General features: G+C 40.0%; 1 protein-coding gene across 2 annotated transcripts in view; it reads right to left on the bottom strand.

Moving 5' to 3' along the window:
- The window catches only part of KDM5A (lysine demethylase 5A), a 51,491-nt gene that overhangs the window by 10,900 nt on the left and 15,022 nt on the right, over nucleotides 1-25,569 (bottom strand). Inside the window, exons 8-24 of one of the 2 annotated variants that reach the window (XM_051616349.1) lie at nucleotides 24,935-25,093; nucleotides 23,340-23,459; nucleotides 22,091-22,249; nucleotides 20,044-20,225; nucleotides 17,555-17,717; nucleotides 16,636-16,755; nucleotides 15,286-15,480; nucleotides 14,998-15,179; nucleotides 14,606-14,730; nucleotides 14,204-14,354; nucleotides 10,993-11,110; nucleotides 7,495-7,850; nucleotides 6,829-6,967; nucleotides 5,715-5,894; nucleotides 3,084-3,245; nucleotides 1,650-2,201; nucleotides 871-1,014 (exon numbers count right to left, since the gene is read on the bottom strand). In XM_051616349.1, coding sequence (XP_051472309.1) covers nucleotides 871-1,014; nucleotides 1,650-2,201; nucleotides 3,084-3,245; nucleotides 5,715-5,894; nucleotides 6,829-6,967; nucleotides 7,495-7,850; nucleotides 10,993-11,110; nucleotides 14,204-14,354; nucleotides 14,606-14,730; nucleotides 14,998-15,179; nucleotides 15,286-15,480; nucleotides 16,636-16,755; nucleotides 17,555-17,717; nucleotides 20,044-20,225; nucleotides 22,091-22,249; nucleotides 23,340-23,459; nucleotides 24,935-25,093 — 3,207 coding nt within the window. The remainder of the gene's footprint in view (nucleotides 1-870; nucleotides 1,015-1,649; nucleotides 2,202-3,083; nucleotides 3,246-5,714; nucleotides 5,895-6,828; nucleotides 6,968-7,494; nucleotides 7,851-10,992; nucleotides 11,111-14,203; nucleotides 14,355-14,605; nucleotides 14,731-14,997; nucleotides 15,180-15,285; nucleotides 15,481-16,635; nucleotides 16,756-17,554; nucleotides 17,718-20,043; nucleotides 20,226-22,090; nucleotides 22,250-23,339; nucleotides 23,460-24,934; nucleotides 25,094-25,569) is intronic. The other variant, XM_051616353.1, reaches the window with a different exon arrangement.

Here is a 25,569-nt window from a genome sequence, read left to right as displayed (position 1 = left end):
TTTATAAACCAGAATATCTTCCTTAAAAGAATTTACGTGACCACACTGCCTTGTAAGGTAGTATCTTTTAATGTAGATATGACACTATCAGTTAAAAAAAAAACAAAACACTGCACAAGAAGAAACTGCAGCATTGCTTTTGTCTCTCATTAAAGGACATTTCATAAGTTCTGAAGTGAAATACATCACAATGGAAAACACCAGGCTATCTCTACAATTGCCTTTTCTCATGACAGCTCTTCTCCAGTTAAAGTATTTTAAAAATTTAACTGCAGTTACAATTTCTGAACTGAATGCAGACACTAATTTTACAGTATGACCCGGACATCTGGTTCTGAGTATTTCCACACATTGAAAACTGAAGTAATGTACCCTCTCCATATGGCAGGTGAACAAAGAGAAAATTATGAAAAACATAAAAGAAGCTCTGGCACCAGGAAACTTCTTATAGGGCATGTTGTTTTCCAAGACTAATATTTTTTTTCTGTAGCAAAACCAGTTGAAGAGCTCTCCATATAGACACTTATTCATATTTATGATTCATGGTATCTCTGAATGGAGCATAAATATAATGCTCATCCTCCATGTATTATAAATACAAATCTCTTGAGAAGTGTATCTTTTTCCTTGGCACGAAAAAGCATCTTTTGAAAACAGAACATTTGGAAATTTTCAATAACAATGTTACAAAGCTTCTCAATGGTCCAGTCTGAGACATCCAGATAAAATCAATTTCTTCTGCAACAGAAGCTAGAGCGGAATGTGCATAGACAGCTTAAGATACAAAAAATATTCTGAAATACATTGAATTAATAAAAAAACGGTGTTCTGTAATAATTCCATGCAGGCAAGCCACACTGGAATACTCACCTTTATGTCATAGCCATATGTTTCCCTGATGTCTTCATCAGAGTCTGTCTCTTCATCATCATAATCCAAAGTCTGTCGTGGGGATGAGGACACACTCCCTATCACTCTGTTAAAGGCTGATTGCTGGAAACTAGTCAAGTGTCCCTAAAAGAAAAAGAGAATATAGGAACGAAACAATAAAATTTCCAGAAAAATCTATAAAAATGCTAGAGTTACTGACAAAGAAACCAGTGGTTTTTTTTGCCTGAGGACAACTGTCTGGACAGAAAAGCCTAGTTACAGCAAGATGTGAAGAAAGATAGGGAAACTTCCAAGGAACAGGTTCAATTAGGTTTCATTTCCATTATTTTGAATAATAGTGACCAGAAAGACCTAGAAACTGCTGTTCAGTGCTACCAAATTATAACCCATGGTGGTGCAAACTACTTTACCACAGCATCATCTGATCTCCATCACAGGACAAAGAGGTCAGCTGTAACAGTACCAACGTTTGCCTATAGTCCTCTCTGAAACTGACTAAAAATACACCAAATGCCTAAGAATGGAAATCCATGAGAAATTATAAATACTGAGACTTTTGATTTTGTCACGAGGGAAATGGAATTCGGACACCAAAGCAGCCCCTGCTTTAAACATCTTCAAGCCCTTAGCCAGCTGTTAGATCTGAACCAATGCTCCTTACGAGCACCAGAAGTTGCTTCTTCTCTAAGATAGTTAAGGCATTTCTACACACTGAGGAAGGACAGGCACAGTAAAGAGCAAGACATTCACATCCCTACCTGCAGGTCTGGGTTAGCTGCTGCTTTCTGTAGCTCTGCACTGATTATTTTCTCTGTTTTCTCTCGTGCTGCCTGCTCCACCATTCGCTGGCTGAGCACAGAAAGCTTAGCCAAAGCAGAGGACAACTCATCAGTGGCCAAAGCCTGCCGAGCTCGGTCCTGCCAGCTCATGGCGCGTTCTGTCAGGCACTGCAAGGCCTCCCCTTCTGGCAGTCGTACTGGCAGCTTCTGCAAGGACACCAGCAGGGACAGTATTGTCTCGAGCCGCGGCCTTCGGGAACGCATGCAAAGTGGACACAAAAACTTCACTTCTTTGGCCTGCCAGCTAGAACCCTTCTTCTGAGAGCTTGTTTTGGGAAGGGGCACACAGCCGCTATGGAACCAGTCTTTGCACAGCTCACACTGCAGCATGAATCCACTCGCTGTTTTGCGGCAGATACAGAATTTGACTTCTTCGATTCGATCCACCATAGTCATTTTGGCCAGGTTAGCTGCCCTGAGAGCATGCATGGCTTCAATCTCCTTTTGTTCCCGCTCCTTGAATATAGCCACCTACCCAGCAAAGACAAAAACCAGTTCATGACCTTCACAGATAAAGAGAGATTACATTAAGAATGTAGGGAAAGAAAACAAACAAACAACACCATGTATCAAGAGATCTTCCTAGATAAACTAGTCCAAAATTTAGGAATTGTGTGATCTAATTAAACTCTCCTGAGTACTCTTTGTAAACTTCAGATAACCTTCTCCATATCTACAAAGCTCATAACTAAAACTGTCATAAGGCCACCAGAAGAACAGGTTTTGACTCCAGAAAATAAGTCAGAATTGGTCCCACCCATCTGTCTACCAAGACAATGCAGCTGAGCACTGTTTCGAAGTTGTCGGAGCACCTTCCTGAACCAATATGCATTTCCCCAGTGTCTCCATTCAGGTAACTATAACAAAGCACACTAAGGTAAAACAGACCGTGTATAAGTAACAAGAAAAAGCCTGCGTATATTTTTTTTGCTCCTGAAGAAAGCGCAGCTAGATGACAGCAAATTCTTCCGATAAGCATTGCCCCCCAGCCCAGATCCTATGAATAAGCTCTCAAACCTAACCAAATCTTGATACTGTCAAAGGTAGAACAGCACCTTACCCGACAGTATTTTGATGGGAATTTAATAAATGTTAAAAATATTATACGCTGCCACAGATACTAACCCAAGAATATTGAAGCCCAATACACATTAAATAACCAGCACTTATACTCTGAACTACGCTCCCCTCTACTTTCACTGTAATTAAAGCTGAACTGTATTCTGTGTTGATCATCATACTATGAGATACATGGATTTTTTTCATTCATCAGTTCTCCCATAAGCTTTCTACACAGACTAGAGACAAATTAAACCCACATATCAGGAGACACTATCTTTAATTGGTCCTTACCACAGCTGCAGTGTCCCTGGCCTCCTCCAGTCCATCCTCAAGTTCACTTAGGGATTCCAAGTCAAGATCTTTCTCCTTTTCCTTTTCCATCAACTCTTTTGCCCTCTTCCGTCTGTTCTTACTGCTCCCATAAACTCCAATATCAGTTCGAGGGCTCAGAACCTGTGACCACCAAGAAAATTTACACTGTCAGTGCCACAGACGCCAAGAACAGAAAAATTTTTAATCTGTAATGTTATTATGTCAGGGACATACACCAGAAAGCAAGAAATAGTCAGCAACCTAACACCTTTGATACCTGTCAATTAATGCCAAGAAAAGGAGAAAGAAACAGGAAATGACAAGTATTTCATACATCTGGAATTTGAATGTAATCAGCACTACAGTGACATTGCAGATCAACTTGAAATCCACCATATTTTCATGATAAAATGACAAAATCTATTCTGACTAAGCTAATTGTGGTGGTCAAAGGAGCCAAATCCAGCTGGCAGCCAGTCACAAGTGGTGTTCCTCAAGGCTCAGTGTTGGGACTGTTTCTGTTTAACATCTTTATTGATGACCTTGGTAAGGACATAGAGTGTATTATCAGTAAGTTTGCAGATGACACCAAGCTAGGTGGGAGTGTGGATCTGCATGCGGGTAGGGAGGCTCTACAGAGAGACCTGGATAGATTAGATCCTTGGACTAATGTTAATGGTCTGGGCTTCAACAAGACCAAGTACCAGGTCCTGCACTTGGGCCACAACAACCCCAGGCAATGCTGCAGGCTTGGGGAAGTGTGGCTGGAAAGTGTCTGGCAGAAAAGGACCTAGGGCTTCTAACTGACAAGTGGCTGAATATGAGCCAGCAGTGTGCCCAGGTGGCCAAGAAAGCCAATGGCATCCTGGCTTGCATTTGAAATAGTGTGACCAGCAGAAGTAGAGAGGTGATTGTCCCCCTGTACTCAGCAGTGGTGAGGCCACACCTGGAGTACTGTGTCCGGTTCTGGGCACCTCAATTCAAGAGAGATATTGAGGTGCTGGAGTGAGTACAGAGGAGGGCAGGAAGCTGGTGAAGGGCCTAGAGAATAAATCTTATGAAGAACACTTGAAGGAGCTGGGAATGTTTAGTTTAAGAAAGAGGAGGCTGAAGGGAGACCTCATCAGTCTCTACAACTACCTGAAAGGTCACTGTAGAGCGGATGGTGCTGGTCCCTTCTCACAGGTATTTAGCCACAGAACAAGAGGGAATGGCTTCAAGCTGCAACAGGCCGGGTTTAGACTGGGCAGTAGGAAAAAAATTTTCTCAGAAAGAGTGGTTAGACTCTGGTCAGAATAGGCTGCCCAGGGAGGTGGTTGAGTCACCATCCCTGGATGTGTTTAAGGGTCTTTTGGATGTGGTGTTGGTGGATATGGTTTACGGGAGAACTTTGTTAATGGTTGGACTTGGTAATCCCAAGGGTCTTTTCCAACCTGAATAGTTCTAAAATAAAAATAATAAAAGAATCACACATACAGCTAACAAACACTGTATGCAGTAGCATACAGAAGCATTCACTTCAAGCACTTGCATCAACTGCAAGTCTAAAAGATCTGCCATGATTTCAGATCTACATCAGCAATACCCTGCCTGAAACAAAACAAAAATATGCTATAAGCTTTTTAATATCAAAGATAAAAGGCTGCAAAGCACTTTTAAGAAGAATTAAATTTTAAGTAATCTTGATTAGTTGGAAGGCATACTTTAAGATCTAGCAAACTAAATTTAACATAGGAAAGTTCAAATTTACACAGGCAGGGAAACAGCGAAATGTAAAACCAGAAGATATTAAGTAACTAGTTAGGCAGAAGAATACAGAGAAAAAATTTTGGACCTCAAGTGCATCATAACATGAACAGAAATCAGCATGATGTTGTTGCAACAGGGGCAGAGTCCCACTGGGCAACATTAAACAGCAGCATCCCTTTTGAGACACAAGATGTAATTATTGCACTTCCTGTGGCACCACGGAAGCCACAGTGAGAGGACTCTGTGTGGTTTTGGACATCACACAAAAAGTGATGACAAACCTCAGAGAACAGCAACATGATAAGAGTATGAAACATAAAGCCTATAAGGAACCATTGAAAGAACTGGAATTGTTTTCCCTAGAAAAGGGAAGCCTGTCAAGTAGATATGATAAAACTTGAAACACATTAATGGTTTTTATTAAAACAAAGACAGTGACTACATTCACTGAAGTGCTTATAAATGGTAGCTGACTTACTTCTTATAGCTAAACAGCTTATAAAATATATAATCTATTTTCTTAGAATTTAAGCAGTGGAACAAGTTAAAATATCCATCAAATACAGACAGCTTTCTGTGTCCGTTTCAGGCATACACTTCTGTAATTACACAAGAAGATAAATCCTTTTCTTTCCCTCCTGAAAATGAGAGTTTTCATTTGTTCCTTCAAGTCACATCTGAGGTTGTGTATACATAAAAAGAGAGTAGCTAGATGTATGCTTTTTGCCTTTTTCGGTTTTTTCACCTGACAGCTGAAGTTTTTTATTACACTCTATTCCCAAGACCTGTAATCTACTCTTAACTGAACGAGTTGTTCCCCCCAGACCACAGAGGGTCACCAGATCAGTGTCTGCAGCCCACCTGTAACAGACTGTAGCTGGAGTTCTTCTTCAGGAAGGTCCTTCCCGTGCGCTCTCTCCAGGCACGTGCAGCAGCCACCTGTGACTCCAGCTGTGGCAGGGCATCCAGACGCACCGGTATTGGGCGGCCTTTGGCAGACAAGCTCTCCAGTTGTTCCAGGTAGGCATAGTTGCTCCCATTCTGGGGTAAAAGAGATTTTTCTAGGCCACCAATTCCACCATTTTATCAGTGGACAGCTTAATTTCAAGCAATACGCTATTTTGTCATTGACTAACGCAGAATTCCATAGGAAAGGGCAGAGTTTCAATCTTACTCATCTTTTTAAAACTATCTCCTACAATTATTATTTTAAAAGCCATTCAGCCATGGTCAGCTGGCTTATGGACTAAGACAACATTTCATTTCTAGATGGTTGTCTTAAATGCTGTCTGCTTAACAGCAAGCTACAATATCCAAGAGTTCTATGGGGGCTGATGCAAAATCAATTAGGATTCTCACTTCAGTTCACTGATAGAAGAATAGCACCTGCAGTCCAGGGATCAACACCTAGAAACATCACAGGAGCCATGACCCCTTTGGATCAAGTTGTGTGGGTAGTGCAATAAAAGGGGGAGCTACTGAACTGACAATGTCATAATCTATTTCATACAGAAAATTTCATCCCTCAGTGCCATTAAATCTTACAGTATTTGGGGTAGGGAAAAAAACCAACCAAACAAACAAAAGGAACCATTTCCACAGCTCCAAAACTGAAGACCTGTGAGCACAACATCTTCTGCTGCAGCTAAATAATCTGCAGTGACAGTCTCTTCAGTCTGAGAACAGTTTCAATATTAAGTAAGGTCTTTTGAGAGTTACATTTGCATCATAATGAATTTGCCACCTTTTACATACCCCATGAAATGAATAAAAGGGAAAAAGAAATGGGAAAACAAATGAGAAAACAGCAGCACAAAAAGAAAAAGAAACTCAAGCATATGAGCTACAATAAGTACATTTAACAGCTATTGTAAGGTTTCCCTTCAGGTCACCTTTGTGGGTAGAGGGGCTAGGAATAAAGAACACATCTAAATAAAAGGATACAGAAGATTCCAGTCCCTGCTGTAATTCCTACCTGAATGGCCTCCACTTTGACTGTCCAGTCTCTAGCCCGCTGCAGTGCTTCCTTCAGTGCCAGCACATTGGGCAGGTACGCAGGGATGTTCTTAGCTTCGTTCACAATGCCCTCCAGAGCCATCATACTTTGGCGTGGCCTAGAGCAAGAAAAAAAAAAAAACAATTCTAGCTTTCTCTCAAAATGCCAGTGAACTAAAGACATATATTTGACAGGCTGGTGATGCAGGTTCATCGCTACGGTGCAGTATAGGATTAACTGCACTGCACCCATGGAACTGTATTTGGACGGTGCTACTGGCTACCAAATAACAGAAGAGGTGACAAAGTTGACGGACTTTGCACACCAAGTTCAAAAGGGCACAGCATCAGAACTCAGCATCAAGAAAGCTGTCTTGTGTAGCATACTCAGGGTTTTTTTTGCTGAAGGGGGATGAACAGCAAAGACAGCACCAATTCACAGCCTCCTGCCACTGTGTGACATTACAGGGAATCAACTCTTCTGCAACTTAACAACCTCAAATGCAACTCCTGAGCAATCAAACTGTTTAAAGGTAAAAAAAACCACTACAGCTTCAAAGCCCTACTTTCACCACGCCCCCAACAGAAGCTGAGAATCTCTGAAGTATGTGACCTGTAAGAACAGTTTGCAAAGGAACACTCTCACCTGGCCTGCAGGCAGACCTTGGCCTTCTCCTCCCACCTCTCCGAGACTGTAAGCAGCTCCTGTAGCTCAGCCATGGCTTTCTCTACAGCGTGGTGCGGTGCCAAGCCCACACCTGAGTCAATCAGCTTCTTCATCACATCAAGGGTGACCCTCTGGGGATCCAAGAGGGTGGACCTCACCTCATCCAGCCACCGTGCCTGCTGCAGCTCTTGCTTCAGCCTTGGCAGTTCAGGAAGTTCGACATAAAGGCCAGAGCCCATGTCTATTAACTCCTGCAGCTTGGAAGAGTCTGGAATCTCATCCATCATAGCTTCTTGAGCACGCTCATGAAATTCTTCCACATCATCAAGCAGATTCTGAAGTAACATACAGCACAAATCAATTAGGAAAAAACGCCCACAGAATCAAAGGGGAAAGCTGACTGAGGCATCAGTCACCTGCACATTTGTATGTGATCAGCACATAATCAGTCAGAGCTTCTACACACACTGTCACAAGCCATCGAGTCTGACACATATTAATTAACAGACCACCTAAACTCATTTAGCCTACTGTTTCATACACTATGCTTATTAGGTGGATGAAACTCTGCACCTAAAACAGTACAACTGCAACTCACTACAGCTGCTGACAAAACAGACTATTAAGCACTGCCCTGTTAACAATGATTTTAAACCAGCAGGGGAACGGGGGCTTCTGCAAATAGATCATCTTTTCAATCCAATATCAAGGCTGTTACAGTAAAGATGGCTAATATACAACAGAACATGCTGAGGAAAAAGAGTGAGGAAGAGTTGTACAAGGACATGAATACCAAGAGATCATTAAAATAATGATGATCAGGTTTTAAATTACTATTTCCTAAAGCAGGCCCACTACTTCAACACACCTGGGTTTTATCTCAAAAAAGAAAGAAATAAAAAGGCAAAACCCTGTAATGAAAGTAAGACCATTTCACAGAAAATAACTGCACTGCTGCAGTTGTCCTCATCCTCATGTCTTGGCACTGGAATGAAAAAAATCCAAGAAAGCAAACAGACAGGAAAGAAACTCTGCAGGAGACTCATTCAAGGACATTCAACCAGTATACTCAATTGATTCACTCCTGAGTCTTTTACAAAAAGACACATTTCTGACAGCAAGTCGATAATACAATAAGGAGCAAAACCTGCATTTCCTAACCCCCTTTTGTCTGATGCAGCTTTTCACAACTGTCTGGAAACCAGAAGGCAAGATCCATGTTGTAAGGATTTTTATTTAGGGAACCTATCCTGAATGCTTCAGAGTGACAACAGTAAATTATAACAGCTTAACAATTATAATGCCGTTTGTGTTAGAAAATACTCATCGTCCAACATGACAATTATTTTGCAATTCATTATGATGGATAATTGCATTCAAATGCCATGTTGAAAGTGATGGCTTAAAGCATAAATGATCATTATATGACTTCATTCAAAAACTAAGAGACTGTGGTTTGTAAATTATATTTATTTTAGTGGTTAGTGATTAAGTTGAAGCTTCAAGAACATACACATGCACAGAACACTTTAACAGAACCAGTTTCCTAAAGCTGGGGAGGGTGGAATAGAGTGTCTAGCCGGGTGAAAATGTTTAGACAAAAATATTAATTACAACTGTTAAGAGCTTATTGTACACCCTCTGTTCTGTCATCTACGAATTATGTCTCAATTAGAAGTAGGTTTTAAATACACTAGAAAAAAAGAACTGCTTTGAGAACAACCTTATAGGTCTATTAATAGATTTGGATAAAATACTGTTAATAAATAGTAGTTAATATTTCTGGCTTGTATTTGGAAAGACATGTAGTAAATCTTTCCATCGTATGAGGACAATAATACACTTTCCACTCTATTAGCTGCTGGGAAACACATTAAAGAACATCTTTGAAGGACAGACTAAACAGGCATGGAAAATAAGTATCCTAGAGTTCTATAGTTTTCTGAAGGTACCTGTTTTCACCAACCACATGCCAATATCAAAGACAAAAAGTAAGTACAATATGAAGTCTCTCCAGTATATAAAAACTAAACACTAAGAAAACATTTATGAAAAAAGAGCTCATCTCAAACAACACTATGTTTGGTTATGTAGATGCAGCTGCAAATACAGTAATGTTTAGAATTTCAGGACCTCAGTCTAGCATTATAGGACATCCTTCTTAAAACTGCATGAACAGAAAACATGTGGGTAATAAATGGATAATATACACCTCAAGAACAATTTCCCAGGGTGAAAAAAAAAAAGCTTATTAAGTATGTTTCTTGAAAGTGTTTTCCAGAAGTTGGTTAGTAGGCAAAACACTATTTAACATTTCATCATCAGTGACACAGAAACAAATTAGGATTACTGCTGAAAACACTTGCTATGATACAGACTGCCAGAATGATGAACGATAATAGCAGCCAGGGGAATTGTATGATCTGGATTACTTATTAGTCTAGATTCATTCAAAGACAGGTGCAAAGATATATATGAAGGACAAGAAATGCAGGCCATACATACAGATTAAGGGGGTTGCAACCTGGAAAGCAAGGCTGAGAAGTATTTACAGAACAATTGTGAATGTGGTAATGCTTTCCCTCTCCCCTGAACTAGAACACCAGTATAACTTTCAGAAGTTTCTGCCAAAAACATATAAAGAGGAGGATTTATCTGGGAATTCCACCACTAGAGATAACATTAAAGATGCTGAAATAAGAGTAACTGGTTCAAAGAGAGAAAACTAGGCTGCCTGAACATTGACAGGTGGAGAGGATCTTTTATCTTGATAAACCTACACCGAGAACACCACATCTGACCACACCCACTGCAACAGGGACCTTAAAAAGCACATGCACAGTCAAGTAAAGTGCTCTGTTCAGTTGCCAACACACTGACCACGATATGCAATACCCCCCAGTGCTTGAGATTGCCGCACAAGAGAGCTAAGGCATTCTTCCAGAATGGCAGTGGAGGACAGGTGGAATACCATAGAGCATCTTACAGGTCATTAGATAGCTGTGCTTAAGCTACCGAATCAAGCCTTCAGCTGCTATGACTACACTAGCATAAAAGTACAAATGTCATCACTGCCCACTTAAGAGATGCTTGTAAACGAGTAGGAACAGGTTACCACCCCATTATGGAGAGACAGCAACACATCATTAGCAAAACTTCAATGACAACAGCAAGATTACTTAGTAAAGCAGGGAGACACTGGCTTAGAAGTATCCAGAGTATTTGACTTCCTTTCTTCAGGTCACAGATAGCACTGCAAAGCAGCAACTTGCTTTATATTAGAAGCTGGACATGAAACATCTAATTCAATCCATCTCTACCAGTGCAGGACAGATTTTTATTAAAAAAAAAAAAAAAAGCCTTTCACCCTTTACATTAGGCAGCGTTACCTGCTTAAAAAACAAAACCACAAACAAAACAGAACAAAGGAAAAAGCATAACATTTATGTTATACCCAAGGAGCAGATACAAACTTACCTTTACTTGTCTGGCCTGGCTGATAACACAGGGCAGGCTAAACAACTGCTGCACAAATGCTTTAAGCTCCTCCATAGTTAGCTTGGTCCGTGTCCTTCCACTATCTTGGCATTGTCTGCTGTATGAATGCACATAATAAATATCACATGAACAAGATTATGATGCCTGGATTTACTTTCAGTGACAGAAAGCTATCAAGATTACTGAAGTTAAAAAAGAATTCCATCACTTGAGAACCCAATAAAAACCCCAGACTCCACAAGAATTCCAAAATCTTGAAAATTACATTTAATGTAATTCCTCTAAGCATTAAGTGAAGTTATGCTGCTCTTCAGAGGTAGGAATATCTAGATGACTTTCAAATCAGATGTGTTCCAAATAGGTAAAAAAAAAAAATAGCCTCAAAAAGCTCAAGAAGTTAACTGCCATGACAGACACAGAAAAGAAGTCTCAGGTACATAACAACAACAAGCTCTGAAAAGTCTTGTTTTCTAGAGTGCTCTCTCTCTCTTGTAGCCAGAGAACTGCTGAACTGGCCTTGCAACAAGAAAAGGCTGCAACTTAGTAGGACACGTTCTGCAAAGTATTTCCATATAAATATCACTTACAGCAAGTACCACAAGCCTGCTGAATGAAATAGAAGACACACTGCACAAATTAAACACTCGGTATATGCATCACTGTCACGTACAACAATTTCCCAAGCCAGACAGATTTTAAACACTGAAGAGTTGTTCCCTGCTAATAAATCTACATTTTATTACTATAGAAACATTAAAGAAAAAATTAAATCTTTCAACCTCTGGACTTAAATATAATTGTAAAAGTAAAATGTAGATTAATGCTGAAATATTACACACTATGTAAAACTCGGGGGAGGGGGGGGGAAGGAAGAACACTGCAGGCCTTGACCAGCTATGACAGACAGTGACGAGTGGTGGCTGAACTGGACTTGTGCCTCCAATATTGTTGCGCGGGAGCGCACGGGGTGCAGCGCTCCATGAGACACCAGAGTGAGAGGATGCACTCCCCAAAACATCCCACTGGCATTCTCTCTCTAGTTCAACCATGGACTGTCACAGCAGCAGATGCTGCCCAAATAGACACAACTATGTCTGTCTATGGAAACCCGTAACATTCAACAGCAGGGAAGAGGTACAAGGTTGGAATATCGGACACACCTTTACAGCTATGCATTACCTATTTTTCAGGTTTATATAGAAACAAATGCATAAGGGACAGATTTCTTTTGCTGCATTTGACCATGAGTTTATTGCTGCTTTAGTCCCTGCAGAATTGTTCTGTTTGAGCATTTATTTTAATTTGCTTTTTTAATAACCTCATCCTTTTTGTAAATACAATACTTCTCGGTGTATTAAATGTGAATATAAATATTAAAGAAGCTGAACACTTCTGTATTTCAATTTCCTAACACTATTCAAAGAAGTTTCAAAGTCCTTCTACAACCTCCATTTTGTAAGTTACTGCTGTTTAGCATACAACAGCCCTCTGACATCATACATACAAGTCTTGTTTTTTGCCCCATGGAATTCCTTTCAGCTTTTGATCAGACACACCACTGTAAGTTGTCATATCTTTCTAACCCTTGTGCTTCTTCAGATAGCGCTGAAAATCCATCGAATAACTGAAAGAAAACCTGTTGAGAGATGCATGACACTCCCAAAAGCTTAAGGAGGAAGAAGTAGCAACAGACCAGGAAGAGCTGGGAGCTACTGAAATGAACTTTACTTGCAACAGGAAAACACAGCCCCTCTAGCATTGCTTCCCTCACCCAGATGAGCATTTTAAGTGACCATACCTCAGTGGTAGTGGGACTCTGCAAACAATAAACACCAGAAAAGAGAGCGTTCTTTCCCCTTCAAATACAGTGAAAAAGTTTCTCTGTTTTTTAACAGCTTTCCAATTACATCAGGTAATATTGTACTTGGATCTGTGGTGTAACTCTTAACATTTCACTGTTCAAATTCAAGCAATTATGACATGCGTAATGGTTTTGGTTTGTTTTTTTCCGCAGAATTATTTAGGCTGGAAAAGACCTTTGAGATCAAGTCCAGCCTATGACCTAGCTCTGTATAGCAAAGCTGGGTACTATAATCAAAAAGGTATTTACTTTTTACCTCCCTCCCTCAAAAAGTCTTAAGTTATATGTAAAAACCAAACATGCAATAAAACCATTGAACTACAAAGCCAAATCATACACTCAGAGGAAATGGAAGCTGCAGAAGCTTACCAAGTAACTGCTGGCACAAGAATTACGGTCACCTGATCAAATTCTTTTCTATGGGACTTTTATTCAGTGCACAGAAGGCATAGGAGAGAAGAAGGAAAACACTGCTGAAGGCTCACAGCAGCAGAACAAGCGTACACATCCACAGGGCCAGTGGACAGATTATGACTGAAGCAGCCACAACAAGACAGGCAACACAAAGAGCTCAGGGAATCTAAGCTTTCAGAAGTCGCTGTGGCAAGCCACTACTCTTCAGCCACACATCATTGGCTCCTGTGACCATTCCCAAAAAGCAAATTACTGGCTTGAAATATGGACTGTTTTTACTCTCTGCACTGCTTTGGCTCCCCAGGATCCTCTGTGCCAGCCAGTGCTGGCAAGATGCAGTTACTTTGCATCTCCCAGTAACTCTACAAGCACATTTTGCAATTTATGAACAGCTGGCAAAATTATAAATATTTCTGAGAAACACTGTACAAGATGACACAACTGTACTTTCCTCATAAGCTGTAATTGGCATTTCCTACTTCTCAAGCACTTTGCCTTCCAATCCAATGTTTTTATTTTTTTTCCATAGGTTTAAGTTATGTCCTCAGCCACAATACCTAAGATACAAGCATTCAAGTCAAAACTTACATTTCACTACACTTTTTCCTCTAGTTGTCTTTCCCTACAACTCTCCCATACATGTAGAGAAATACCTGATCAGTGATCAAACATGTAACTTCTCCACCATATTACTCAGTTCATAAGTCAGCTGAAAACAGCGTGTTTAACACACTCCAACCAAGTCTGCTTTTTTGTCCCTTTATCTGCCTGTCCTACCTCTCAATGAGGCACTGTGCTAAGGGCAGGAAACACTGAAAAAGGTTAGTAGGCAGTGAGACCTCAGGGTTCTTAATATTTCCAGGTCCAATCAACAACACAAATGCATGGAAACTGTGGAAAAAATGCCTGTCCTACCTGTGTTTTTGCTTTTTGCTCAGCAGCAGCTGTGCTACTGAAGCACAGGTCTCTGCTTCTTTCACAGCATCCCGGAGCCTGCGGAAAAGATCATTCTCTGGATATTTCCTGTCTTCAGCATCCTCCAACATGACTCTCAACTCAATCACATCTGTAATAACAATACGTAAGTAACTTGTATGCAAGCACAAAAGAGATTTTAGACTGCTTCAAAGGCCTTGAATACAAGGTTCAACAGGCTAGTTCAATTTGAAACAGACAAAGATGAGTTGCATAACACTCTCAGATTAGCCCATGTCTTTTTTTCTCCACTAAACAATACAGTATTTCTCTCTCTAAATGGGAACACATAACAAATGTAGGAGTTTCAGGACATCCTACTACAAACAATAGAAGTCTGACCTTTCTTGTGGTTGAGATTGGCAGACAGAGCCTCTGTAACTCTACTGACCCAAGTGTCATAAGACTGTGCTCTAACTTTCACTCCATACAGCAAAGAAGGAAGGTCTTCTAGTGGGTACCGGTACCTGGAGATACAGAAGGAAAATACAGAAAGAGAATGAATGCCCATACAAAAGCCAGGATATTGCTTATATTGAGTTTTTCCAGCTACAACAAGGCCAGAAAGACAGAACACACAACACCTGATGCCTTGGAATCAAGAAACAAGGAAAGAGGATAAAAATACTTCCTTTAATAAGAGCGAAGTGTGGCCAAATTTTATATTTGGCCACTGGTCTCCAGCAAACTACTGCGTATGGAAGAAAAGTAGGGGAAGAAAAACTCCTGTGTACCTTAGACACTTCTTCTGCATGGGACATGGACATAAGTCAGATGGATGGTATAAGCATACCAGACGCTCAGGATTACAGGAACATGTAAGAGCTGACAAGAAGCACGTGGTTCTGCAAGCTGTGCACTGACGCTCATCATCTGGAACCAGTTCAAACACCTCTTCTTCAGACATCAACACTCCCTAACAAGAAAAAATGGACACTTGCTAAAAGCTCCAATCTAGACTGAGTGATGGGGAAGCAAAAGTTCTTTTGCAAGCAAAGTAAGAGAGTTGTCTTACTACACACCATCTGTACAACAGAGTCCCTTAAACGTGTCTCTTCCTCTATCATTAGAGTCATCTCCTTGCAGACCATGGCAGCCAGTCCAACATCCAAGCACTCTGGATCTGCAGCCATCTTGAAAATCAGCTCTTCATGGGAGAAAACACAATGACGTCCCAGCCTTCGGTAATGACTCACACACTGACGTCCAATAGGAAGCTACGACAAAAGGATACCTATCACTCTAGGAAAAGATGTTTCAAGATGATCTCTTAGCTCCCACTTTTCTTCCTTTGATGAAACCTGGGAACAGACTAAGAGCTGTATCTTATGGGACAGAGCCAAGGACAACCTTAAATCATGTCACACGTGAGGACAAAGAGGATATCCATGTTGATAGGACATCTGGCATAAACTTATGTGCCTAACTTTCAAACACAAGGTAGAGTTGTCCCAAGTTCTTTTTACTTCCAGTGGAAAGAAACTGGCACCAAAAAGAAGTAATCTGGTCTATCCTAGGGTAAAAACACTGCCCTCCGGATATTACTGTGCTTGGACATAGACACTTAAAACAAGATGCCTATAGATAAAGAAAAAAAAAACCGCTAGAGGAATTTGCTACACAGATTTCTGGTTAATTTTTGCATCAGCAAGGGAAATTTCAAATGGCTGGTGTGAGTTTAGCAGTTTTTCACAGAGGCTACACACAGATTACATCATGAGCACAGGAGAAAAGAAGAAAAGTGACATACTGTCAAGTCCTGCAAGACAATTTTTCTGATGAATTAATATAATTCTCTGATTAAGGACTAAAATTCCCATTTGAAGGCAACAAAAAAGTAAGTTAGGGATAGATGAACTACAGATGAGGTTGTACTTCCAACTGTAAATTCTGGATAGTGATAGGACACTTCTGACAACTTAATGAAGAATCTACGTAAGCTACACTTCGATGTGGCATGGTTATTAGAACAAGCACTAATATGATTAAAAAGTCAATGTGCTGGCACAAGAGACTGTATACCCCTACCTCCAACATTAAAATTACAACAGCTATTCAAGACAGTACACTAATCTCTCAAATTCAGGAAGAGGCATCACAGAAATACAAGCTGAACATACTGTGAGATGTCACTTTTTGGTTAAATCAATATGTTAAAAGGAAGACCACATGCCAAAGTTTCAGTTTGAAGCTGCTTAAAGTGATGTACTTATCAAAATTATTTTGTGTAATGGAAACTCACATCAGTATTCTAATTGTTGTACCAGAAACTATAAACACAGAACTCTACTCTTCAGATAAGAAAGTTACTAACACTGTCCTTGCTAAGGTGACCAAGTAGAGACATAGCAAACATATACAAAAGAACCAACCCAGTCAGCAGTGCAGAAGTTCACAGCTTCAGCAAAGTTATATCCCTGGTTAAATCCAGAGTGATAGGCACGAGGAAAGGTCACAACAAATTCACCCGCACACTGATTGGTCCTGTATACCTAACAGAAGTGAGAATAAAGGAAAGAAAAAATAAAAATACAGAGTTTGAGACATTGAACACCATTTTCTTTACCTATAGAACACGACAGGCAACATAGCTACACCCAAAGCAGTAAGGATTGGTTCTGTCTTCTTAAAGTGAATCCTCAATTTACAGCTTTACTCAGAAAGGCTGAATGTATAGGCCAACAGCTGAAAATTCTCTTCATGAATCCCAAAACAAATGTCTCTCTATCATCTTTTAAACCACTGCACCACAAAGTGGAAAAGCTTCCGGAATTGGTTTGTGGTTTGCTTTGTTGGGGTACTTGCCAGAGAAGCAATTTATCTTAAGATAAAAGCAAATGATAGTGACTGCTGCTTAAAGGTCTGTAGTCAATTACGTTTGGTCAAAAAAACAGTTTGTAAAACTGAGATTTCCACAAAACCTAAGACAAATATTTTACTGCCAAAAGATACTAAATCCATTTCAAAGACAAACAAGCTGCTATGGCAGAGTTTTTTAATTAAAAATGAAATTTAACAGACAATGTGCACTTATTATTCTGTAAGATATTTTATGTAAGAAGCTTGGCGCAATCACTTCTGATATAATTTTATGGCAAGCCTAGAAAAGATTCTACACAATAGCTTTAAAACCACCCCATAACTAATGAATTGAGTATGTAAATACACACCATAAAAATCTTCAGAGTTATGTCAAACCTTTGTTAGGCAAATCTGGCATGGAATGAAAAAAAAAACAACCCAGAAAGTGCATAGGAGTACTTATGTGAAAAATGCTCATGTGCTACTCACTGGTACACCATGTTCCATCAGCACATTGGGGTTCATAATAGTGACTAGCTGATGCAAGAGATCAGGCTGAGATTCAAACAGCTCAGGAGCCAATTCCTTCATCACATCCTCCAGCTGCTCTGCTGCATGAGAGGGCACGCCATACCATGTCTTGGGCTCTCCCCTAACAAAACACAACCACAGTAATAAACACCTCACTTAGAAGTAGCAGTGCCACCCAACTGCAAAGCATACCTCAAATCTAGCACCATTGTCCACACATGCCAAATATTTTGCATGTAGGCACAAAACAGTCTTGACTGAACAACCAGGAGGGTCAACAGTGTCCTAGGATGCATCAAGCATGATGCTGCCAGCCGGTCGAGGGAGGTGATTGTTCTGCTCTACTCCACACTGGTGTGGTCTCACCTTGAGTACAGCATCCAATTTTGGGCATCACAATATAAAAAAGGACATCAAGCTATTGGTGAGTTTCCAAAGGAGAGCCACGAGGATGGTGATGGGTCTGGAATGGATAACCTATGAGGAGCAGCTAAGGTCACTTGGATTATTCAGCTTGGAGAAGAGGAGGCTGAGGAGTGACCTCATTGCAGTCTATGGCTTCCTCACAAGGGTAAGAGCTGGGGCAGGTACTGAACTCTTTACTCCTGTGACCAATGACAGGACTCAGGGAAATGGCAGGAAGCTGAATCAGGGGAGGTTTAGGTTGGGTATCAGGAAAAGGTTTTTTACCCAGAGGGTGGCTGAGCACTGGAACAAACTCCTCAGGGAACTGGTTACAGTACCAAGCCTGCCTGAGTTCAAGAAGCATTTGGATGATGCTCTCAGGCACATGGGGTGATCCCAGAGGTGCCCTACACAGGGACGGGAGTTGGACTCAATGACTCTGATGGGTACCTTCGAACTCAGTATATTCTATGATTCTAACCATCTTCTTAAGAATATATCATTCTAATCTGAAAAATCAATTACACTACGACACAGTTCTCAACATGCTTGACAGCATGTTTGCCATGACAAGCCTAACATGGAAGATAACTGTTATTTACCATGCTTTAAAGGGTAAGATAGGCAGTCATTTCTCTTCAGGGAAGTTTAAAAACAGTTTAAGAAACAAAACTTTGGCCATCACAGCTAATGTTTAAGAGAAGAGAGATCATGGTACTTCCCCACTTACTTAATTAGGCTTGGAGCATTCCTATGCCTGAAACTAATGGAACAGTACCCCAGCTAAACAGAAGTGGAAAGAATAGAACACCAGACAGTGAAATTAAATATAAGCAAACCTTCTAATATACATGACCAATTACTGGAAAGCACTGGCTCTCTAGACTCTCAGAATAAATAATGCCTAATAACATGAATTAGTTCAGTAGGAGGGAAGAAAGAGATTAAAAAGACCAAAACTGAATGGAAAATTACTTGGGAACATACTTTTCTAGTCCTTTCGGTCCTGCCTAAACCAAAATAAACTGTAATGACCTAGAATCTGTGGTGCTGATGTTTATTTATTTTATTTTATTAAGAACTACAAACAGTACTCTCCTGAAATATCTGAATCTGTTTACATAGAACTATTTCACATATTAATAATCACCAACCATTGCAAAGTTCAGGAGAGGAACAGCACAACATTTTCCGTGTTTCCTGCAGACTTCAGTGACACCTGCCGGTAAACCCCAGTAAAACAGCATCTGGGCAGCTGGAACTCACCAGCTGACTCAAAACCTTCACATGCTGATCTGGTTAACAGCATGCTGAGGACAATAACTTCAGTCTAAACAAAATTAATTTCCCTCCTGAGTCTGTGCATCAGATCTTACTAGCAAACATGCTTCTCCAGAAGTGTGCAACCGCGGTCTACGGGCTATCAACTCATCCTTACCACATGTACAACAAAGTTTCTATTCTGAAGGGGAGCTTCCCACTGCCTCCCCCTCCTTGCCCCCTGCTCCACTGTGACTGAGTTTGATGAACTGGAAGACTGCAGTACAAACAGTTAAACTGTCCCAATTCTTCTTTTAAAACACCAGAACACTTTGTTCAGAAAGTCAGAATTACTTCAAAATTTCTTTTCTCCTGAATAGCAGTATTCCTGTGCATACACAGATCTACTGCTGAACTGTCAGCTCTGTGTAAGCCAGTAGGCAGCAGCCTCCAATGCCAGCATAGGGCGTAACAACTCTCAATCAAAAAGCAGTGAACTGTAACTCAGTTCAAAACCAAAAGATTTCTTAGAAAAAATGTGAGCCTGTAAAATGTGATTATACAGTGACACTGGATTTTTGGCAACACAGAAGTATTAAATCAGTTAATGAAAAATACTGAAGTGTTGAAAACAGTATCTGTATTATCTTTTAATCAGCTCCGATTAAGAATATGGACTGCTCATTACATTTAGCTTCTTGGTTAAAAATGTCATTAGCACTATGTAGCCGTTTTCTACTAGTGGCAAACACTAAGGTAGAAGCACAAAGGAGAGTCCTTACCAGTGCAGGTAGTTGATGGAATAGCTCCAGTGATCTTCAATATGCCAGCAAAATGACGAGAAACACATCCCTACGTACAGCCAAGGTACCTTCATGCCAGAGATATCTGCATTGATGTGAGCAAGGACTGATTGTTCTAGAATTGGCATGTTATTCAAGTTCCAACCAGAAAGCGCATAGTCCTGCCAAAACAAAGGACAAAATCTGAACACATCAAAAGAACATAAAGACACCAATTCCAGAAAAGGAAAGTACAAAGAGATCAGCCTATCCATTTCTATAGTAGGCAGTGTGTAATTATTATGCAACAATGAATCATTAAAACTAGGAAATAATTCCTTAAATACCTCAGTCAGCAATCAGACTAAGAGTTAAGGTCAGTCCTTCAACATACATGGCCTGTTTTCTTTGGATCAAGGCTTACACATTTAGGCTTTGATTTCCCTTCCTCTGCACTCCCCTCCCCTCAGTTACGGGTTTCATGCTTTCCCGTTGGAACAAAATACCAGCAACAATAGCAGAAGGATAAAAGTATTTGATAAAATCAGATAGCTTAAGATTGTAAACAAAAGTGAATCTTCCATTAGTATTTCAGCTTAAGACCTGCTTTATTGCACTGCAGTTTATCTTGATCTTCTTTAGATATTACTTTAATATACTTTAACCTTCCTTATAGGTTACACAAGGAAGAAAGAGAAGAAACTACTACACATTCATTTCTGAGAAGACAGCATCACCAGTTAAGCAGTCACACCTTTACTTGCAAATAAAATTTGTTCAAAAAATGAGAATCCAGACAGACGGCCTTAAAAACTCAATACAATGTTTTAAAATTAGTCTACTTGCCACCTTAAAGCTGTTAGCACAGATTCAGTCATTTTAGGCATATGCCACAGCTGCTGTAAGGATAGGTCACACTTTTTGTTTTGCTCTGACACTAAAAAGACAATGCAGTGAATCAGATGACCTAACTAATCTGGCTAGAAAGTATCTTTTTGAATTATTATGCTTTCATACAAATAGATCAACAAGTAGTTCTGATTCACTAAGCAGCTACACAATCTCTGCATAGCCACAAAGGTAAAGGAAGGAAGGTGCAGGTATGGGTGGAAGACACTAGTGAGCAGGATTATCTCTTCCAGTGAGCAGTATAAATTGATGTGGGGCTGTGTAATCACAAAACTACACCTTTACATTTTGTCAGAATTTAAAAACATAAGCAAACAGAAAATTTATATGCTACAGTAAACTCTGAGGGAAAATAGGTAATATACTTACCAGATGGGCACATATACTTAATATATATAATGGGCACACATATGTATACTTAATGGGCACAAGTTGCTCCTGAGGAGATTCCAATTGGACACAACAGGTAAATTTTTCACCATGAGGACAAACATTAGAATAGTCTCCCACAGGAAGAGGTAGATTCCCCCACATTGGACAGTTTTAACTCTCAGCTTGACAAGGTGCTGAGCCATCTCATATAAACTGAAAAGGTTGGACCAGATGATCCTTGAGGTCCCTTCCAACCTGGCATTCTATGATTCTAGGATCAGATGTTCCTTATAACATCCTTATAAAAGGTGTATCTACATCTGTCCATTCTTACATCATGCCCAGTCAGAGAAACAAGTTAAATTTGTTTCCCCCATTAAGAACCTGCTAAGAAGGCAAGAATCAAGTTCTGTGGCTAACTCTACAAGAAAAAGGTTTAGTAGAAGAAAGAAAAAAAGAATCTTAACAGTCTTACGGTACTCTGACTCACAGTAACAACTTGTAGATCTCCACCTGCTAAGATTAAGTGATACAAAACCAGGTGTCACTTAAATAATGAAAAGCAGCTTAGCCATCAGCAACCAGATCTACAAAAGAACCTAAGATACCAGATTAATGCCTTAATCAAAAGGAATGTTAAATGAATGCAAAAGCCTTAAGCCATTTCTTCATGACAAAAATCCATGCTGATCTCTGACCTAAATTCTTAATGCCAAATCTTACGAAGAGCAAGGAATGGGGTCAGTTAGCATATCCTGTTCCTCACCTCCTCCTCTGGCATCAGCTTTCGTCGGCCATCCTTCACTGGGAAACCACTTCCAAAGTCCTTGGATGAGATATCAGCCCCATACTCCACAATGACGTCTTCTTCTATGCTGCTCACCAGTCGCCAGAATTCTTTTTCTACAAGTTCAGTAGGAACCATCTGAAAGTAGAAAAGATGTTTGGGTATGGGCAGATAAGACCCAACATTAAAGTTACCATTCAAGCAGTAAATCATTACTAATCCCCCATGAACTTGCAAACTCCCAGGCTGCTCCCTCTCTCCCCTTCCTATCTTCAAAGTCATACTCTTTGGTCTGTATTTCTTAGTAGTGGCTATAACGCAGCAGAACCAGGATGCCACAACACTAAGGGATAAAACGAACAAAAAAGAAAATGGGGTTACCAGAAGTACAGCTAAAATAAAAGGAGAGGAGACAGCAAGCAGAAGCCTAGCAGCAAACAGAATGAAAAGCATGAAAAGTCCAAACTATTACAGAGGATAATGACCAGAACTTCTGAGTAATAATAGTATGTAAATTCAGATGAAGAACTGTGTTCAAGAGCGTAGTCTCATTATAACTCCTACTTATATGTATTTATGAAACTTATTTGTAAAACATGCTTTGTTCCTTGTTTTGCTCCATGTTCCAAACTTGTATCATAAATCGGAGTCCCTAAAAGGTAGAAGCTTTAGCAAGAATGCCCATAAATTAACACAGAACCCTAAGAGGAGAAGGAGCCCGGTGCTGCATGCAGTCTACAGCACAGAGGAATCACTGAAGTGTGCCAAAGCAGAAACCTCAGTTGTAAAAATGCTGCTGAGATGCAGAATAAAAAAACCACCTGATTATCAGATAGACTGTCTGTTGACTACCTACAAGAGAAGACTGTAAGAGCAGGGAAAACAATGATTTATCCTGTGAACAAACTAAACCAAGACAAAAGCCATAGGAAGGGCAGGACAAAGACTGAACAAGAACCATGATTCAATTAATCAAAAGGGCAAGAACTTCGCTGAAGTATGGCCAATAAAGTATATCCTACACAACAGTAAAGCTATCTATCCATCACAGGAAAAGGGTGAAATGAAGTTGAAATGAGACCAGATGTCAGAAAGCTGAATCATTTTTTTACATGTTTGAAGCTTATGGTGCCTCTTTAAATAAAGCTAAGATGCCTCAGCAAAAGTTCAGGATAAGATGAAACCTCTTTTTCTCCTGCAAGGAATCACAACAAAAGCTGAAACTCACATGGACTGGCATGTTGAAATAATCAGACTTGAAGTTATCAGCCATTTCGCCAAAGCTCTGGAGAGTATATTCCCTGACAGCTTGTTCAAATCCAAAGGCCTCCCGGGGTTTGTTGCATTCCTAGGAGATATAACATAAAAATATTGTTCCCTGCAGCAGATTATGACAGTTACATTTTTAGCAAAAAAAACCCCAACAAACCAAAAACAAAACAAAAACCAACTAGCATTGATCTCAGTCCTTACCAAACATAAAAAGCTATCAATTTTGAGTACTTTTCTCAGCTGAGGAAGCCCTACCACAACAGAAACAAAACAGAATTCATTGCACAGAAGCTAATCTAACACATTAAACCTCAATGCTACACACTTCTTTCCTGTCCCAAATGAAGTTTCATCATCTACTGCTGCCAGCCCCAGAGTAAGACAGTACACAAGAAGCTTAGACTGACATAAGACATTTCTTAGACACACTGGATTCAAGGACCTGCAGAATAACTACACAGGAACAAGTCCTGCAAGTGCTTCACTTCTATCACATCAGCAAATCATCAACTGATTTGGTGCTGTCAAAGTACAGAGAAGAGGAAATAGGAAATTAAAACAAAATAACACAGCTAACAACAGACATGTTCCATCTGACTTAAAATCTTCAAGTCTGTCACTGTTCTGTCCTGATGCATCCCAAAAGCACAGAAAACACCAGTTCACATTTCAGCTACTCTCTTCATCCATTTCTACAGTGCCCTTTTCAGTTTACATAACCCAAAACAGAAACAGCCCACAGCCAGGGTGGGGGTGCAGGGGAAATGGGTACACACACTTCTTTGCGTGACTGCCTCTTTTGGAAAAAACCTGGTCTAAAAAGTTAAACCCAGACACAAAAATTCCAGATTTAAAAACAGTAACCTTTTTTTTCCTCTGAATTCTACATCTACCAATTTTCTGAGCTTGGAAAATCTATTTTCTTAAGACAAGTGATGTTCACTGCCCTTAGACTGTTGGTCAGATACCTTTTTTAACTCTGTAGCTCTTCTTTTTTGAACAATGAAATGTAACTAGCTTCCATGATTGGAAGCTCAGCAGTTCCTTTTATAGTCTAAACCAAATCTAAAATAGCTAAACATTTTTAAATTAGTTCTTTCACTTTCTGCTACAAGCTATTCTGAACAATGCCATAATGACTCCCAATAATCAAAACTCTGTTATGCCCAAATTGCATCCTTTGGTGACCTCACACTTCACAAAATGTCTCATCGTTATGCCAAAACACCTTTCATAACCCCACTTCTCACCCTAGTTTCCCACTACCAGCTTATCAAATTGAGCTACAGCTCTTAGCATACAAAGGCCAAAGCTTTATCTGTCACATGACAGAATGATAAACAAAGGTTATAACCAAGCTTTAGAAGCAACATGTCTCTCTCCTTATGGCTTATCAGCCAAGAACAGCTGGAGATTGACAGTTCATCTTAACAATATTCCAAACAAAACTACAGCTTCTACCCAGTTGGAGCGGCACTGACCTAAACTGCTGCTCTTCTGATTTTTCAGGAACACAAGTATACATTCAAAACTTTAGTTCTTGAACTGTACCTCGGCAACACATTTTGGACACCTCCAGTCACCCTTGGGTACATCAGGTAAAGGAGGAATCAAGCAAAAAGTGTGATAGCTGTCATCACATCCATCACACAGTAGCAGTTTGTCCTCGTTATTTCCTCTGCCACAGAATAAGCAAACATACAGATCAACCTGAGGAGAAAAAAAATTAAACAAGAATAGAAAAAGTTATAAGAAGTTTCCTCATACAGAACCTGCCTTCCTTAAACTGAGGAACAAAGGACATCACCTTAAAGTCTGGTATTAGAACATCAGTGCAGTCTCCTCTGGGTTTTGAGAAGCATTTTCATGAACGATTATACTTCCATTTCTCAAAGCAGTAATACATGGGGGACAGGGAAACTTTGGGTGCTGCAAAGTTAACTATCCAGTTCAGCGGGACAGTTTTCTACATAACTCAAAGTAGTATCTCATTTATATTATTCTAAGGCAAAAAAGTAGGTTGCAGTTTTTAGAACTTCATGCTTTCCCTCTTTTTGTGCCTCTTTCACAGACAACAATTCAAACTAAATCCCTACAAAGAGCACATGGCCAAGGAATATCTCCAAGAACTATTTCAGAAACATACATGCCACCACTTGCAACAGTGCAGTGATTATCTTTGCAAT

Source organism: Apus apus, chromosome 1 (genome assembly GCF_020740795.1).
Source record: "Apus apus isolate bApuApu2 chromosome 1, bApuApu2.pri.cur, whole genome shotgun sequence".
Classification (NCBI taxonomy): domain Eukaryota; kingdom Metazoa; phylum Chordata; class Aves; order Apodiformes; family Apodidae; genus Apus; species Apus apus.
The sequence above is the reverse complement of the archived record's forward strand: the minus strand, read 5'-3'. Positions and strand labels throughout refer to the sequence as shown.